Source organism: Excalfactoria chinensis, chromosome 2, assembly GCF_039878825.1.
Source record: "Excalfactoria chinensis isolate bCotChi1 chromosome 2, bCotChi1.hap2, whole genome shotgun sequence".
Lineage (NCBI taxonomy): Eukaryota > Metazoa > Chordata > Aves > Galliformes > Phasianidae > Excalfactoria > Excalfactoria chinensis.
This window is the reverse complement of record NC_092826.1, coordinates 6,868,665-6,885,527: the sequence shown is the minus strand read 5'-3', so window position 1 is coordinate 6,885,527 and position 16,863 is coordinate 6,868,665. Positions and strand designations below refer to the sequence as shown.

General features: G+C 36.0%; 1 protein-coding gene across 2 annotated transcripts in view; it reads right to left on the bottom strand.

Moving 5' to 3' along the window:
* ZFAT (zinc finger and AT-hook domain containing) overlaps positions 1–16,863 on the bottom strand; it is a 75,404-nt gene that overhangs the window by 19,070 nt on the left and 39,471 nt on the right. For both annotated transcript variants that reach the window (XM_072328411.1, XM_072328412.1), the window contains 5 exons: positions 15,360–15,447; positions 12,252–12,401; positions 10,012–10,185; positions 6,152–6,240; positions 2,502–2,640 (listed from right to left, as the gene is read on the bottom strand). In XM_072328411.1, coding sequence (XP_072184512.1) covers positions 2,502–2,640; positions 6,152–6,240; positions 10,012–10,185; positions 12,252–12,401; positions 15,360–15,447 — 640 coding nt within the window. The remainder of the gene's footprint in view (positions 1–2,501; positions 2,641–6,151; positions 6,241–10,011; positions 10,186–12,251; positions 12,402–15,359; positions 15,448–16,863) is intronic.

Below are 16,863 nucleotides of genomic sequence, written 5' to 3'. Positions count from 1 at the left end.
GAAGCCTGATAGAGACTAGTGAGGCAACAAGTTGCAACCACTGGCCAAGGCTGCTCAGAAAGTCATACCTTGTCATGCTGCATCATACGTCCACACTGACCTGTTTGTGCTGTGACCCAAAGATCTTCTGATTCCAAAATCACAAAGAAAATGATTAACTTAAACAGCACTTGTGTGCTGCAAATCCTAATTAACTGAGTCTCACAAAAGGGAGCATTTTTTTCCTAGTGAGATACCAAGACATTGGGGGGGGGAGGGGGGAAGAAAAATGATCTTCATATAGTCTGACAAGAAATCTAGAATTATTCCATTTTTGAGTGCACATGTAATACTCCCCACAATGGGCTACACAGGAGAAAGTGAAGCTGTCAAAGGAGGTTGTACATGGGAAAACTGCATCTACTAACACGGCTTTCTTCATGATAGTTCTGAGATGAGGCACAGTCTTAGTAGCTATTACACAAATCTGAAGTCCTATCACTGTTCCTGTACCCTATAAAGCAACTGAACAACTGGGAAGCAATCACAGTTCTAGCGGTAGCACAAGGAATGTGTAAGGAAAGGACGAGAAAGAAGGTTGCAAAGTCAGGGAGAACAGCATGTCTACCAGAAAACACATAATGGCTAATTCTTTTTAATCTCATTCCAAGATCTTAATTCTCTGACAATTCCTGCATTCTCAACTTTACAGTTGTTGTTGTTTGTTTCAGTGGGAAAAAAAAAGTAATAAAATACTAAATACTAAAATATTTTTAGAATTTTTTTTTATTTAATTTGGCTTTTCCACCTTTGACACTAGGCACCAGAACTGAATAAGGTTTGTGTCTGGTGAACTTCACTCCAATGACATTCTGCACTCACAAAGGTATCTGACAGCAGAGTCAACTGTTTGTTTTGATTCATCTGCCCAGCGCGAAAAAGGAAAACTACTGATGGGAATCAGACAACCAGTACGTGTGAGTGCTTTGCTGTTACTCAGGCACTGCAAGGAATAAGTTACACTGTGACTGATGCCTGTATGAAGTAGAAATGGGAGAAATAAAGCAAATAGTGCTTCCCATCTTTTCAGAAGGAAATACAGGACTTCAGCTGAAAATTATCAACAAAAAATAATGACTGAGAGTAACTGATCTTTTAATGCTAACTGTACAAACATGATAAATTAAGCTAATTCAAGCTGATTTTCTTTTACCTCTGACATTCCATTAACTCTTAAAGTTTGGATATCCCCCAATATTCTTGTTATATCTTCTTGACCTGCCTATGATGGCAATTTCTCTAATTGACAGGTGCCTACATCTAATCAAGTTTTATTTTTGTGTGTGTAGTACAACTGTAGTTTTACACATCAGTAACAAGGAACGGAATACTTAGGACCCTAGCACAGTGATACAAAGCAGAGAAATGCAGGCCTGGTACAACATCCCTTTCACATGGAGACACAGGATGCAGCAGAGAGGACAAGGAGTGGTAAGAAATGGGACTCAAGCTTGGTAATGAAGATCTCAGCTATAAACTACCAAAAGAAAGCGAAGATCTGCAGCTAGACAAAACTGGTGTCCTTCATATGTATTTTGTTGCCCTTTAAACTACAGACAGTAAATTTGGATGTAATTTGGAGCTACAGACCAATTAAAAAGAAAACATAAATATGCAGAAACAAACGTATTAACACTGACCTCAAACAGAAGGAGAGAAGAAGACAAAGCCATGAAGATGAACATTATGTTCCTCCCAGCAAAGAAATCCAGATGCTGAAAACTTACTGAAACCCCCACACTAGCACAAATACCAGAGAGAATCACCAGTCTTAGAAAGCAGAATAACAGGGGGAGGGCCAGCATAATACCAGGAAAAAGTGTAGGAACTAAATGTGTGTGCTACTATTTTCATTGTATTATTACTGAGACTTTTTATATACACAAGTACTCTAACCACAATGCTTCATTTTGTCTTTTTTTTTTTTTTTTTTTTAGCCACCATAACAGTTAGATCTAGATTAATGACGATTCTTAATTTAGGTTGTTAAGATTTCCATTATACTAATAATACTTACACAGATAATTCATGCTTCCTTTGGTCACAAACAAAATTTCAAGCATTGCAACTGGTTTTACCTGCACTCTCTTTTGTGGTGGCACAATTTAGTGTCATTTACTCTCAGTGTTTAGTTCAACCTTGTAAAACTGTCATAGAAATTTATCAGTATATCATTCATTTCAAGATACTGATTCTTTACTTACAGATGGAGACAAGTGAAAAAGATAAATGTACACAGCAGTGAACAGAACGGGCAAGGTCAATCAGAAGTTTGATTCAATCACCCTTACAAACCAAGAACAGTGAAAGAACAGGCAGGCTGTTCGGAATTACCAGAAAAGTAGTACTGTTTTATAACATAATACCCAATAATATGAGGAATAAATACCCTACAAAAGTTTCTTGTACATGTTTGCTTCAGCAAGATAACATCAATATCTATAAGGTGGAAGGAGGTTTACCTTGTTGGATAAGGGCTTCTGTGGCAGGCTCCCCAGAACCTACATTTACATACTCTTCATTAGGATGCTTTTTCTTGTAATGCCTCTTCAGGGAACCAGATATGTTGCAGGAATAACGGCAATGTGCACAACGGAAAGGCTAGGAGCAAAAAAAGGAAATAGCTCTAAGCTGTAAGGCTTAGATTCATAGAAAACAGGTTGAATTCTAGTTCAGGTATTTTCCAAGGAGACCTTCCAAAATTCAGTACAAATCAAAGTCACAACTAAAATTTACCTACAGTTTTGTACTTGCAATTATATGCAAAAAAAAAGCAAGCAAGCAAACAAACAAAAACAAACAAGAATTATCAACATTCTAAAAACTGTACTTAATTTCACAGTTCAATAAACTACATATTTTCACAAATGCTGATCTCAGGTCTGACCGCACAGAGATTTTCTACAAGTGAATTACTCAGTTGCCCTGCACAAAGTAATTTTTGTCTGAAAATTGGGAGTAAGAGAGCTAAAATAACTGCAGCTTTTGAGCGAGACATGCAGCTGTTGAAGGAAGCTAAGTAGAACCAGGACTGAAACAACGCAGACACTGACTGAACTCCTTTGGGGAAAGCCAAGTTCCTCAGAACAAGCAAAATGTTTCATGCACATCGACCAGACTCATCCACAGCTAGTCAGCAGAAAACAGCTGGTTCAGAAATTCTGATTAAGAAGCTGAATTTAAAGCAGGGAAATGTCTGCTGTCAGGGTCTGCTGACCAGAACACCGCCCTAATGTTGCTGCTCATGACCTTCCTTGAGGCTCCAAGCAATAGCAGTAAGGAGGAAAAGCAGTGTTCAGATTCCTTTCAGTTCAGAAGGTGCTGTAACATTCAGCTATTCAAGTTTTCCACAGGAATGCTTTCTTCTCACTAGTGACAAGTGGCAGGACAAGGGGAAACGGCCTCAAGTTGCACCAAGGTAAGTTTAGGTTGGACATTAGGAAACACTACCTTACAGAAAGGGTAGTTAAACACTGGAATAGGCTCCCCAGGGAGGTGACTGAGTCACTGTCCCTGGATGTGTTTAAGAGACATTTGGATGTGGTGCTCAGAGATACGATTTAGCAGAGAGTTGTTAGAGTTAGGGTACTATGGTTAGGCTGTGGTCTGACTTGATGATGTTTGAGGTCTTTTCCAACCTGAATAATTCTATGATTCTATGAAATGACCTAAAAATGTACCAAAGTTATGTAACAGGATTACTTTAATAATGTGTCAAGCATTAGTAAATGGCACAAACAAACCAAAGTGTTCTTAGTAAGTTTTCCAATTGTTTTATAGCAATACAGCAATTTTTATTTTAATCTATTCCTCCCTTGTAGAATTTGTCTGATTCTAAGTAAATTTTAACCAACTTATTTTCCACTGCTTTTCAACTTAATTTATCATGACCAAAACAATTTTCTAACACTTAACTGGTTTTCTCTTGGTTATTCACATCTCTTCCAGGTTTTCCACATGTATTTTATTACTTTGTCACTTCACATACTCCCAACTTTCCAACTATGTCAGGAAAATGTAGCCCATTAACTTCATTTGTTTCTTCAAATTCTATGTAGTACTGTTTTGGTTTTGTGTTGTTTTGTTTTTTTTACCAGAATAATGTCTGAGCATTACTGGATGTCCCAACTCTGAGGACATTCAAGGTTACTCTGGGCAGAGCTCTGAGAAACTTGATCTAGCTATTCATGTTCCTATTTGTTGCAGGGGAGTTGGACCAGATGACCTTTAAAGGTCCCTTCCAACTCAAACAATTCTGATTCTCTGTGCATTTCTTCTCATGTGCGGTTGAAGGAAATCTGCGACCAGCTTCAGCTTAACCAAAATGAAATGAACAAGTAAAAAAGTTCTAAACAGCAAGTGATCTACAGACTATAAAAGCAGCACAGCAGTAACTAGTCACCAAGAACTCATCTATCTCATCTACCATTAAACACATAAAGAAAAAACAAAACATAATCTATTTCAGTTTCTCCCACACCTAACATTTAAGTTGAACCATCAAATCTTGGTAAATATTTTAAATCTTTTTTTTTTTTTTTTTTTTTTCTTAATGGGTTCTTGTATTTCTGGGCTCCAGGAATTACCAGGAACACACTGTTCAAACAGAGGAAACAACGTCCAGCACACTAACAGGATTAACTTTGATTTCTGCAGCTCTGGAATTCATTTCTGTGAGTGTCCTGAGGTCCAGAATCAATCACCAGGGTTTTGTGACTCAAGAGCCATGTAGCTTGGAAATAGGATTGATTAAACTACTATTAGATTGTGTTACTACTGATGAGTTTGATATGCATGCAAGTAACTATCCCAGGGAGAGGTACTTGTTACTAAGAGACAGTTAATGAACCCCTCTCAACAAATATTCCTGATTGACCTACTTCAGTGTTTTGCAGTTACCTTAATAATGCACTGAAGAGCCACAATTCAGTGCAAGCTTATAGAGGACTGGAAAGAGGCACTGGATCTATAATGCTAAAATGTGGACAGAAGTATCCATGTTTTAACTCATTATAAAGTACTCACTATGACTACTTTAATCTCATTAGCCATTTAAAAAAGGAAAACAGTGTTTTTCCATTAAAAAATAGAAAAAAAATATTTATTATTCATATAACCATAGAATGGCCTGGGTTGAAAAGGACCTCAAAGAGCATCTAGTTACAACATTGCCCTCCCATGGGCAGGGTCACCAGGCTGCCCGGAGTCACATCCAGCCTGGGATTCATCTTTAAGAAAAAGAATATCTCGCTAGATGATTTGCTGCGTTTTCCTATACGGTCCTGTCTTCCAGAACGTTTTAAATCATGAAACAAAAAGCTGTCATCCTTTCTGCTACACAGAGGAGCGACAAAAGTCTATCCTTTATAGAAGCAAGCTAATTTGTTAGATAATGAAAGCTGTTGCATATCAAAACAGTATGACAATTTCCATGATTAATATGTTCATTGCTAAGATAAGTATTACATTGAAATGAACATTTCATACACAAAAAATACTGATTTTTCTAGAAAAAAAAGTATCATTTCTGTTTCCTGAATACAGTATTTCATCATTCATTGCATCAAGATCATGCTGAAAACCAACATGAAATTTGAGAATAAAACCATACTAGAGTTTACACATTTCTCACCTCAACACCTCAAAGCAGCATTAACAATCTTCAAAACTCCCTCCAAGATACATTTCAAATGGTTTTGTTTTTTTTTTTAAATAATAATTTTCATCAATTTTCTTTAAGTGTATGAACTCACATACAAACTTTCACAGCAGATTAAGATGGGCAATGAGCAGCGATGGATGGGATGCATATCCCTACTTTAATAGGGAATTTTAAGATATATGTGAGATTAATAATATCAAATCGGGCATAATGGTTACCCTTGTTTTATTTATTTTAAAACGTGTATCTTTGTCAAGAAAATAGCCCATGAACAAAATAAATCCACCTCAGAAGTCTGAATATAAAGTGAAAATTCCCAAAATACTGAATTATTAAGATGCTGTAATTGTGACCACAAAACAAAATGTGCTAGTTTTAAAACTCTTGCCTGAAGTTCCACGTATTTCTTAAAGTTATAACAATGACAACTTACAACTTATGTTTTCTTACCTTGAAAGAGACATGTTGTTCCATATGACGTAGGAGCTGTGGCTTTTGAACAGCTGTGTAGTCACATTCTGTACATTTAAACTGCTTTCCTGAAACAGGTAGAAAATGGAATCACTGTTTTCTATTTAAATTCTGAAAATTACTGGTAGCATTTCTTCATAATGATGATTTCCAAAGTTATAATAATGAACAATACTCAATTTACTACCTGTTCTCTAAAATTTCGTTAAATAGACTGAAGAGCAGTAAGGAAGATAAAAGGCTTGAGTGTCACCTGTAAACTACAGGCGTTAATTATCTGAGGTTCTCCTGGGATAGTCTTCTGGTGAAACAGAGACAAAAATCACTCTAGCAGAGCTTGAATGGAAGAAGGGAACTGAGATTTTACCACTATAGGCACCTTTACTTTGCAATCCATATAGCAGATTTGTACATCTTTAAAATACCGATGTCTGGTCATGGTCACATAGGTTTACTCTACTTTTGTCTCCAGTAGTGAGTTGTTAAGATTCAAATACATTTAAATTTTCTTGTTTTTCCCTGCATGCTTTCTTGATATATTTCTGGTACAGACCTATTATTTTTACCACAAGATTCCTTCAACATATTTTTGCTCTTCTCTTCCAATCATGACTCAAAGTACCTTAAAAAGATTTCTACGAAGGCTTAATCCAAGACACATGGAGAAATAAAATTGGTCACAGAAAGAAACAGGATTAATATGGCAAATAACAGAGCCTTGTGTTCCCACCTTTCACTATCGCTTACACAGTTTTAAAAACAATGGGCATAGATTGCAGCAGAGAGCATGATGCCTCCTTGCCTTGTTCATTATGAGGTTTTGTCTTTTCTCATCTAAATCTCTGCAGTAACTCTCAGACTCGCATACAGTTCTATGAGGCAAGAGAGAGCACATACTGGGATTAGCTCACACCTCCTGTGCAGTGTCGGGTGGCTGCCAATCAGAATTCTTTATTTTAAAAGGGACACGTTTCCTCCAAATGTATGGAGATAAAATAACTTTGGAACACCTAATCGGCAATGGGATATGAAAACAATTGGAGCATATTTGCACAAAACTTTGTTCTCACAGATACAAGGCTAAAAAGTCAATGAAAGATTCGAGACGCGCTGTTTCTCAAGTACTTTGCAGATTGAAAGTCTGGTTGTCAGTACAGTCATACAATTTGTAGTGACTGCACTGTGGGGAAAAAACAAACACCACAAAAAACCCTACATTAATTCAGTACAGAAGTGTTATGCAAAGAAGGGTGCTTCTTTATGTTCTGTAGAGAAGGCTAAAAACTAATGTTGCATTCACAGTGTATTTGAAATTCTTTTTACGTGCCTACAAGTTTCCAAGTCAGGCCTCAATACTGCAGATATTAAACCTGAAAAGGCAGTAACAAAACAGAAGAACAAGAAATGGAATTGCAGCTACTGAAGCTGATAGGTAGAACATAAAGTCTAAAAGTCAACATTTTTAACAGAGGTCATGACTAATGTCCAAGACAATTTACTCAAAAATCAGATAGATGCCCTGTCACATGAAGTCTTTAAATCAAGTCTGCTTAGATATAATACATATAAAAAGATGTACTACACAATCCATCTGAAATATGATGTGGAATTATTAAATTACGGTCTGCATTCTGCAAGATATCAGACTCTGTGGTCATAATAGCCTGCTTTTGGCCTTGAAACCATTACTCTAACAGGAATGAATTCTCTATGACATTTTCAAGAAACATCTGTTGCTGCTTGTGGCTCCATTAAGAGGGAAGCTCTCAAATATATAACCATGCAGTACTTCCCTTTGTGCATCCTTTATTTTAAAGCATTTTCTCTCCTATATCTTTTTTCATTTATGATATAAATACAAAATAGCTTGTCTCCATATTTTGCCTTGCTTTCACACTCCCCTTCTCTATATATTTTGATTGTATTAGTCCTGCTATGCATTAAATGCAGAAAGGCTGCATTTCTCTATTAAATGCCCATGGTTGGCCAACTGTATCTGATAAAAGCAGGGTAAGGGTGTGTTAAGGCTAGCTGAAAAGCAAAAGAAGCAATAGGAAGGTTAAATAAGTATTGCCTTGAAGAAATCAGGTTTATTTAAATTCTGAATCTCACTCAAACAATAGCAAGTATTTTATAACAAGTGTGAAAGCTTCCATAAAACAAACCTATGAAACATCATGTTACAATTTCTCATATCTGATTAACTAATGAAAAACAGCTTTTCTGATTTATTTCTAATCACAGCCAGTAATAAGCCTGGGTTGCAGAGTTGTTTTCTATCATATCACCCTTGAGTGGAATAAAACAGACAGAAAACGACTTTATATTCCACTGGCTAAATTGACCTTGCAGGGCTGATATTTGAACAAAAATTGCCTAGATTCATAAGTCAGGAAGACAAGACTCAAAGAGCATCTTTCAAATTCATTTGTTTGTGAAATAACTGGAAAACACTAGCTATATGCTAGTGAGAAGTTTTGAAGTGCTGTCAGTGTAGGAGAAGACGTTCAGCAAAGAGAAACAAGCAGCATCCAAGAGGTTTTGAGTCCCTTGACAAATCATACAGTATATTCTTGATGAAAAAGGTTGTCTTTATTTTAACGACTGCTGGAAATATATGAAGAGTTAACTGAAGTGAGCTTCGTGAGGAGTAAGACTCTATAGAGTCACTCACTATCTACAGATAGTGAAATCTGTCACCCCAATGGCAGCATGCATTTCACCAAAGATAATGGGAATTTCCCAGAACACTGTGTTTGTATCATGGCCCATGCAGGAGACATTAATGGCACCACAGGAAGATGTTTTTTTAAGCATCATATTATGATTATATTCAAAATTAACTTTCAGTTCAAATATGACCTGCTCTCTCCCACTGCCAGGTATCAGCAAATGATTTGCTAAGTGAAATTAGTGATTTCTGCATATGTAATTTATACATATGTTCAGCACCTGTATGTTATTGATCAAGGTATTTGAAAACACTGGAAAGTACTTTTGGAATAAGGAATGATATACTAAGTTGGCTACATTTCCTATAATATATATCATACCAACGTGAAAGAGAACATTCCTTCTGTTAGTGTCCCATACACTGAAAAGAGCAGACACAAAAATAAGAGAGTATCGTGTGTTTAGGTGCAAGGGCAATGCTGGTGAACAGGAAAAAAATTCAAGAAAAAACAATTCTAATGAAATAGCCAATAAAGAGAGGTACTATGATCCACAAGGTTGCATGAGTAGCAAAGACCACACTGCTTAAGTCATCAGATCTTATATTGCTTAACATGCTTTGAAAGTGACAGGGAAATAAAGTTGCATCCCAAATAATAATAATAATAAAATAACAATTTGAGTCCCAAATTTTGAAAGAAATTAGAGTATTTTTATCTTTATTTACATCTGTTTTGTTTTCCATCACTATCACAGAAATTACTGAGTAAATATTCCTATGCATGTGCCTACTGTGAATACATACCTATGTGTGCCACTTAGGACACATTGGGGACATAGGTGTGCAGTAATTTGCTTTTACTGGGCTACCGGATTTGGCAACTCCTAACAATATTCTCTCAGAAAAAAACAGATAATTAAGTTATTATCTGTATTTTCTGTTGAGATCAGAAGTACTCTGAAAGCATACAGAAGGAAGTGATCACAATACAAGTTCAGAAAATGCAAGTATTCCAAGGACAACCGTCTTTCACAGAAGTTGATTTTGAAACGTTTTTGAATTAGTACATAAACTCCAATGAGAAAAAGGTTGTTAATATAGTGCTATATTACAGGCAACAGTTATTGGCCTAAAACAAACTTGGATTTAATAAGTGCGCGCTTACCATCAGCAGTATGAAGGCGTTTATGGCTCCTCAAAGTGCTCTTCGTTTTGAACTTTTTCCCACACATATCACAAAGGTGTGTTTTCTCAGTGTTGTGACGATTCATATGCGCTTTCAAGTTACTCTTGCAGCGAGTGGCATACTCACAGAGAGAACATTTGAAGGGTTTGACACCTACAAAGAAAAAATGCACTAGGAAACAAGCTGTACATTTTGATGTGAGAGTGGGCATTTCCTGGAAAGAAATACATAAGCTTTGAATTTTGAGAGCAAAACAGGCAACAAGGTCAGCATTTTAAATTTAATCTCTAGAGTCTAAGTAAACGACACAGAGCTCTTGACAGTGTCACATGATTTAACTCATTATGAGAATGGAGTGTTGGGGTGCTCATTTCAGAATTAAATACTTCTATATTAAATGCAGGTTCTGAGTTCAATGAAGAAAATATCATTACTTTTGTATTGGTATGCTGACCCTGCATTTAAAAGCAGAATCCGAACCATCTAAATCTGAATCTAACTCACAATCAAATCAGTCTTCTGACAACTAACATGCTCTATTTACTGTAATAAAGAATGAAGAAACTTCTTTTAGGAAGATTGGTCCATTAGATAATTAATACATAAGCACAAGTTGAACACGTAAGGCTGCATTTGATTGTTAACTAGCTTCAGATTTGCTAATGGCTTGCCCAGTGGTACTTCTTTTCTGGTTAAGCCACAAGCACTTACAATTTCACTTCTTTCAGATCATCCAAAGCATCACCATCTCATCTAGCAGCAAGTGCGCTAGAACAAAGTAAATCTTTCAAAGAGAAGTTGGATATAACTGAACTAGCAGAGTAATTCAACAGTTTTATGAGGCTCTGACAGTTTTAGTTTGATATTCATGATCTTAAAACTAGATTTACAAGCATGAGGAATTACAACCTACTTTCAAGCAGGCTTGATCACATGCTTTGATTTTGGAATAAATTCCTGTCCACTTCTCCCTAACTATATGACATGGGTACCAAGTTTTCTTGGCAGCATAAACTCTGTCTACAGAATACACAAGCACTGTTCCAAGCCTATGATTCTGAATTACCTAAGCTCCTAAAAGATCCTAAAGAAAACAACTCCTATAGCAAAAAGACAGATAAACTCAGAGTTGAGGCTTTCAAACACACAGTACTAGAATAAATGCCTGCACAGGCACAAACACTGGTAACAAAAAACCAGTTCAGAAGTACCAAATTCCATTATTCCCTTTATGCAAATTCACTGATAAATAATCCAGAATAACGCCAAAAGGCCAAAGGAAATCTGCTCCATAGTTTATTTACTATTTGAGTGGTCATATGAGCTGTCTCCCATCTGTTATAAGCACAAATACACTGACTAGACAGAAACTTCTACTGGACAAAGGTTTTAAGTTAAAGGAATTTTCAAACTCTGTGCTAGCACTGAAATGGGATTTCTTCCTGAGACACTTAAATAAATATATATATGCATGTCAATTATGTACAATTATGTATATGCATATATATATATATACACATACATACACAGAATGCCGATACACACACACACATACATATAAGATCATCAATTTCGTATGTTTTTTTTCATCACTGTTTAGGTCCATGTCAGCTAGCTGCCATGCCCAGCATGATGCTATTATAATACACAAAGAAGTTGTAAGTGTACATCAAAGCAACAGGATTTCAGCCATTTTACTAACAGATTCCTCGAACAAGTATTTTTGGACAAACCTGAAAGAGCAATAGCTTTTCGTAAGGAATTGCTGAAAAATACTGGTTTTAAGAGACTGAATTAGAAGTTAAATCGCTTCTCTCTTTCTTTATAGAATAATTTTTGGATGTATATGAATGAGGTCTAGAAAAAAAAAATGGAATAAGAAGCTTATTAATTTTCTTTAACCTTTAGGCTGTCTATTCATGTTGAGAACATGTACTTTTTGGATGCATATGAATGAGGTATTGAAAAAAATGGAATCAGAAGCTTATTAATTTTCTTTAACCTTTAGGCTGTCCATTTGCGTTGTGAGAATGTAATTTCATATGTGATTTAGAATCTATTAAACTAATTATATAAACATTGAGAATTACTATACTGTAGTTTAACTTTTTTTTTTGATTCAGGTATAGCAGTAAATTTCAGTTCCTTTTTATGTCAGCAAAGCCTGTGTGGAATAAGAAACTGATCATATGCTCAAAAACTCAAAACCAGACTTTTACCTTCATGAGCCCAAATGTGACGCTGAAGGTCTGACCCATTCTTCATAAAATAAAAATCACAATAGGGACATTTCACAGCTCGTTTTCCAATAAGTCCTTTCAACTGAACTCTTCGGCCAAGAATCTCAGAAATGGTACTCACTGAAACCTCTGAGAGAAAAGTAATAGATAATAAAAACAAGGACATCAGGGAATTTGTTCTCTGTTCCATAACTAATACTGAAGAGCTAGATCTGAAGAGCAAGAAGTTTTACCTCCTCCCCCTGCCGCTCAGATAATACCTAAGTAATGAATACAGCACTTCTACTTTAGGGCCTTTTCATATGTTCTTACCTATCTCTCTCAATCTGCATACTCGATAATCTCTACTATCTGTTTACAATAAATAAATAGACAGATAGATACATAAATAAATCTTGCAATTGCCACAGGCTTAAAAACCATTTTCTAACTATGAACATTTCCAATAAACTGATCTAGTGCTTTTTTCCTCAATATCTTCAGAAGAGTTTCTTCAAAGTTTCACCCCAGCTTTCCAGAGATGTCAAGGATCACAATATTTCAGTCACAGCTGCAATCCCCAGAATGCCTGATAATCTGAAATTCTGAAGAGAAAAAACAGACTTCTGGAATAAATGCATCTGGAAGGGTTCTAAGGTCACCAGTTCCAAGCAGGGCCAGATTAGCAGGTTCAACTGTCTGGGTTCCCATCCAATCTTTAAATAATCAAACTAGAAAAAACACGGACAGGTCGGGACCCTCACATCCATGGTGGATTCTTGGTTCATGACTTCAGGCTTGTATGTCTGCTCAGTAGGGATCTATGAAAGTTGATGCCTCTCATGTCTGAGGACTATTAATACATTTAATATTAAATCAGATAAAAGCTGGGTAAAACCTGGTCAAAAGCTAGGTCATTCTGAGAGATGGAAGGAGAATCCAAGAGATCTCTTTTACTGCTGAGTTCCCTAATCATTGGGCAAAAGGACTGAGTTCTCTGTCTCTGGTTTAAAACACAGCTCTACAAAAATCTAAGGAGATTTTTGTCCTACTGACTCCATGGGACTAGAGTTAACTTCATCCTCTGCAAAACTAGTAAAAGAAGGAGTATTATTTAATAACACATTTTATACTTGATGAAAATTGAAGCAATGAGAGCACGGCATGCTGAATTATATTAAGAAAGGAAGGAGAAAAGAGCTACAGAAATAACATTTTAATGATAAGTATGAAATGGTTTCAGTTTAAATTAATTTTTGATGTGTTGTTTTAAAATTCAATCCCTTTTAAGAGTATTCATCCTTTTCTTTCATCTTTGTTCTTTCCCATTTACATTCTTATAAACAATTGCAGTCATTTCATTCAGTAACTGACAATTTACAGCAACACATTCCTTACATTTATTTGGCTTGTAATTAAGTATGTTGGAAGAATAAAGGATTTCCTCCTGCTTGCAGGGACTGCATGTACAGTGCAAAGAATTGTGCATTACAGCTTCTGCATAGGCATATCTTAGGTGTATTTTGTTAGTACCACAGAGGTATACCAGATTTATTAGATAAGTTCTATTCACATATATGAATTAGAAATGAAGATACAAACAATAGGCTGTACATACATCATTTCTTAACCTTACTTCTATTATAATCAAGAGTTTAAAAGAATGAAGTTTCCCAAATCAAAAAATCATCCCATACTTTTAGAAGGAATCAGATACAAAACAAATTGTTCAGTGTGTTTAAATTCAGTACAGAACAGCTCCAGAGTTAACTGGTATTTCTGGACTCCAGGCACAGCATACACTAATAATAATTCAGCAGTCAATGGAACAGTGCAGACCAATGGCAAGCTTTAAGGGCACAATATATAGTGCATTGCTAATTCACAGACTACATTATTTAGAGAGGCCACATAATATATTCCCAGGCTAAGGCAACACAAAAGCTTTAAAGCCACAGCTCTTGAACTTTAATTTCTATGCTTACTGAGTGTCTTATCTCCTGTCTACAATATAGCATATAAGCCTTTCCTCATCTCAGCCTGGTGCATCAGATCCATCCCATAACATATGGGAAGCCCTCCACCAGGCACACTGTTGTAGAGTGTTCTGCAAATAAAGAGGTTTGAGAAAAAGAGAGCTGGAGTAGAAGCAAGTCTAGAGCAAAGGAAATTGTTAAAAACATGAGTCTAGCACTATCTAGTGGCAGTAGGAAGATAAGAAACTACTGCTTTACCTATTACTCTGTATTTCAGACAAAGACTGTGAAAGAGATTTTAAATGAGCTTCTTCTTTCCCAAACTGAACTGGTACTTTCCTACTTAGTAATAAATTATGTCTAGTGGAAGCATCGCTGTAAAATGAGCTGATTCAAGTATGTTAGCCTATACAGTCAAGTCCCATTATCCACAGTGGCAGTGAGTCATTCTATCCAATCTCATACAAATACTGTGAAGGAAATAGTGCCATTGTGCTAGAACTGATAAATCAAGGCTTTAGGAAGCAAATCTTAAAAGATTTTGACTGGATTGCAGTAGTTAGCTTGGATCCAGCTTAATTCTGGCCACTGACTATTACACCAGGTTCTAGCAACAGCCCTACTGAAGACTTCAGATGGCCCTGGAGATAAAGCCTGGCCACATCCTAAGGGAGCAGGCCTAGTGTCAGCCCAGTGATCTCTGCATCCATGAGAATTTATCTACAGACACAGCAAACTACCAACAGACAAAATAATGTGCAATAAACTCACTTCTGTCAGTTAATGTATGGGCAATAGGAACTTTACATCTAATGTGCTGTTATATAATATCTATGGAACTAATTCCAGATGCACTGGTACTTAATTTGAATTCACTTAAGTCATCTTGTGGATGGAAATGAGTTCTTTGCCAGGTGAAGTTAGATTGCTTAGTACAATTACCTGACATACCTGGAACAATAATCTTTTCATTCTAAATTCTAACATCTGCAAACCCAATAAAATCCTTAATCAAAACAAATTAGATTAGACACAGACTTTTTCTTTGGAGTGTAACCACATTATATTGCTCGCTCTGAAGTTTATAGTTGAATTGTAATAGGCTGAGAACATTTCCTTGATTTTTTCTTACCAGGATGATTTATCTTGATGTGTGATTTTATAAGTCGATCTTCGGAAAATGACTTCTCACACACAGGGCAGGAATAACTCTTTTTATCCTTAAGTGAGAAATAAGAAGAAAGAGAGAGATTGTATTTTAAGTCCACTGGTACAATCATTACGTTGTTATTCAGTAACACACAGTTCTCAACAAAGTTATAACCGAAAAGTTCAGGGTTGTTTTTTGCTGTTGTTTTTTAATTTAATAAATTCAGAGATTTATGGCAAAAGAAGTGAAAGAGAAATATGAAAGGATTCTAAGCACGTCATTAATCCTCATTAATGTAGAGCTCCAAGTTAAAGTACACGAGAAAATGCACAATAAATGTAAGCATCTTCTGGCTGACACTTTGGACAAAAAACACATAACAGATTTCTGCGATTTCACATGTTCTCCAGTCTGAAACCTAAGGATCAGATTTCATTATTCAGAACACATTCACCAGTATATGTATTTATAATACTGTTTAATGGCCTGAAATTGAGCAGAAGAGTTAACAATGACAGACGCCATTACTTATTCAAAGTCTACATTTTGAACACTATAAATACGCAGCATTTTCCCACGTTACTAATAAAGCATTATTCCACTATAGTGACCTAAAGATTTCCAGACTTATCTGGATTTTATCAGTGTCACTGATGTTATAAAAGTTTTAACATCCCCAAACAAGTTGAACTAAAGAGATTTGATGCAATTTCTTTCTATATGCATTGTTAGTGGGTTTTAGTGTTGTTCCAAAAGCAGATAATTCCACATAAAAATGCATGACTTTTCTCCATTAACTGAAGAATCGCCTAATTCAAAATAATCTTTGCTGTTTATATAAATTGAAGAGTTTGACCTTTCCAGAAGTACCTGCTGACACAGACCAGGTGCTCAACCAAATCCATAGGTCATCTACACACCGCTGCTCTGACCAGATTAATGTATGACAGGAGTATCAAAACAACAAACAGAGTGAAGAAAGTCTTGTTAGTCCTGACAACTAGGTAGATAACACATCTCCCACCAGGTAGTGTATCTACCAAACCACTGGGAGATCATTGCAAAAGGTGAGTTGGAGCTACAGAGCAGATATTTTACCAGTTATTTCAAGAGGACAGAAAGCCTCCTGAAGAATACAGAATGAAGATTACTGTTTCAAAAAGAAAATGATCCCTATGTTAAGAAAGAAAAATGTGCAAGTAAAAGGAGAGTAAGAATCCTGGACACTGCTATTTCTCACCTAACACTAACCAGGAAAATAGGGCAAAGAGATAAATATTGTCTGTAGACCTCAGTTACAAATGGATGTTTCTCTTAAAAGAAAAGCAAAAATGAAGGATGTTAGTCATAAATTGTTTTGGATCAGCTCGTAAGCATTTGCATTCAATATCATTTACATCTGAGAAAAAAACTGGCTGCAAGAGCAATAAATAATTTCATGACAGTGGAATATGGGATAGAAAATCCTGCAGTTAATATGGCAATA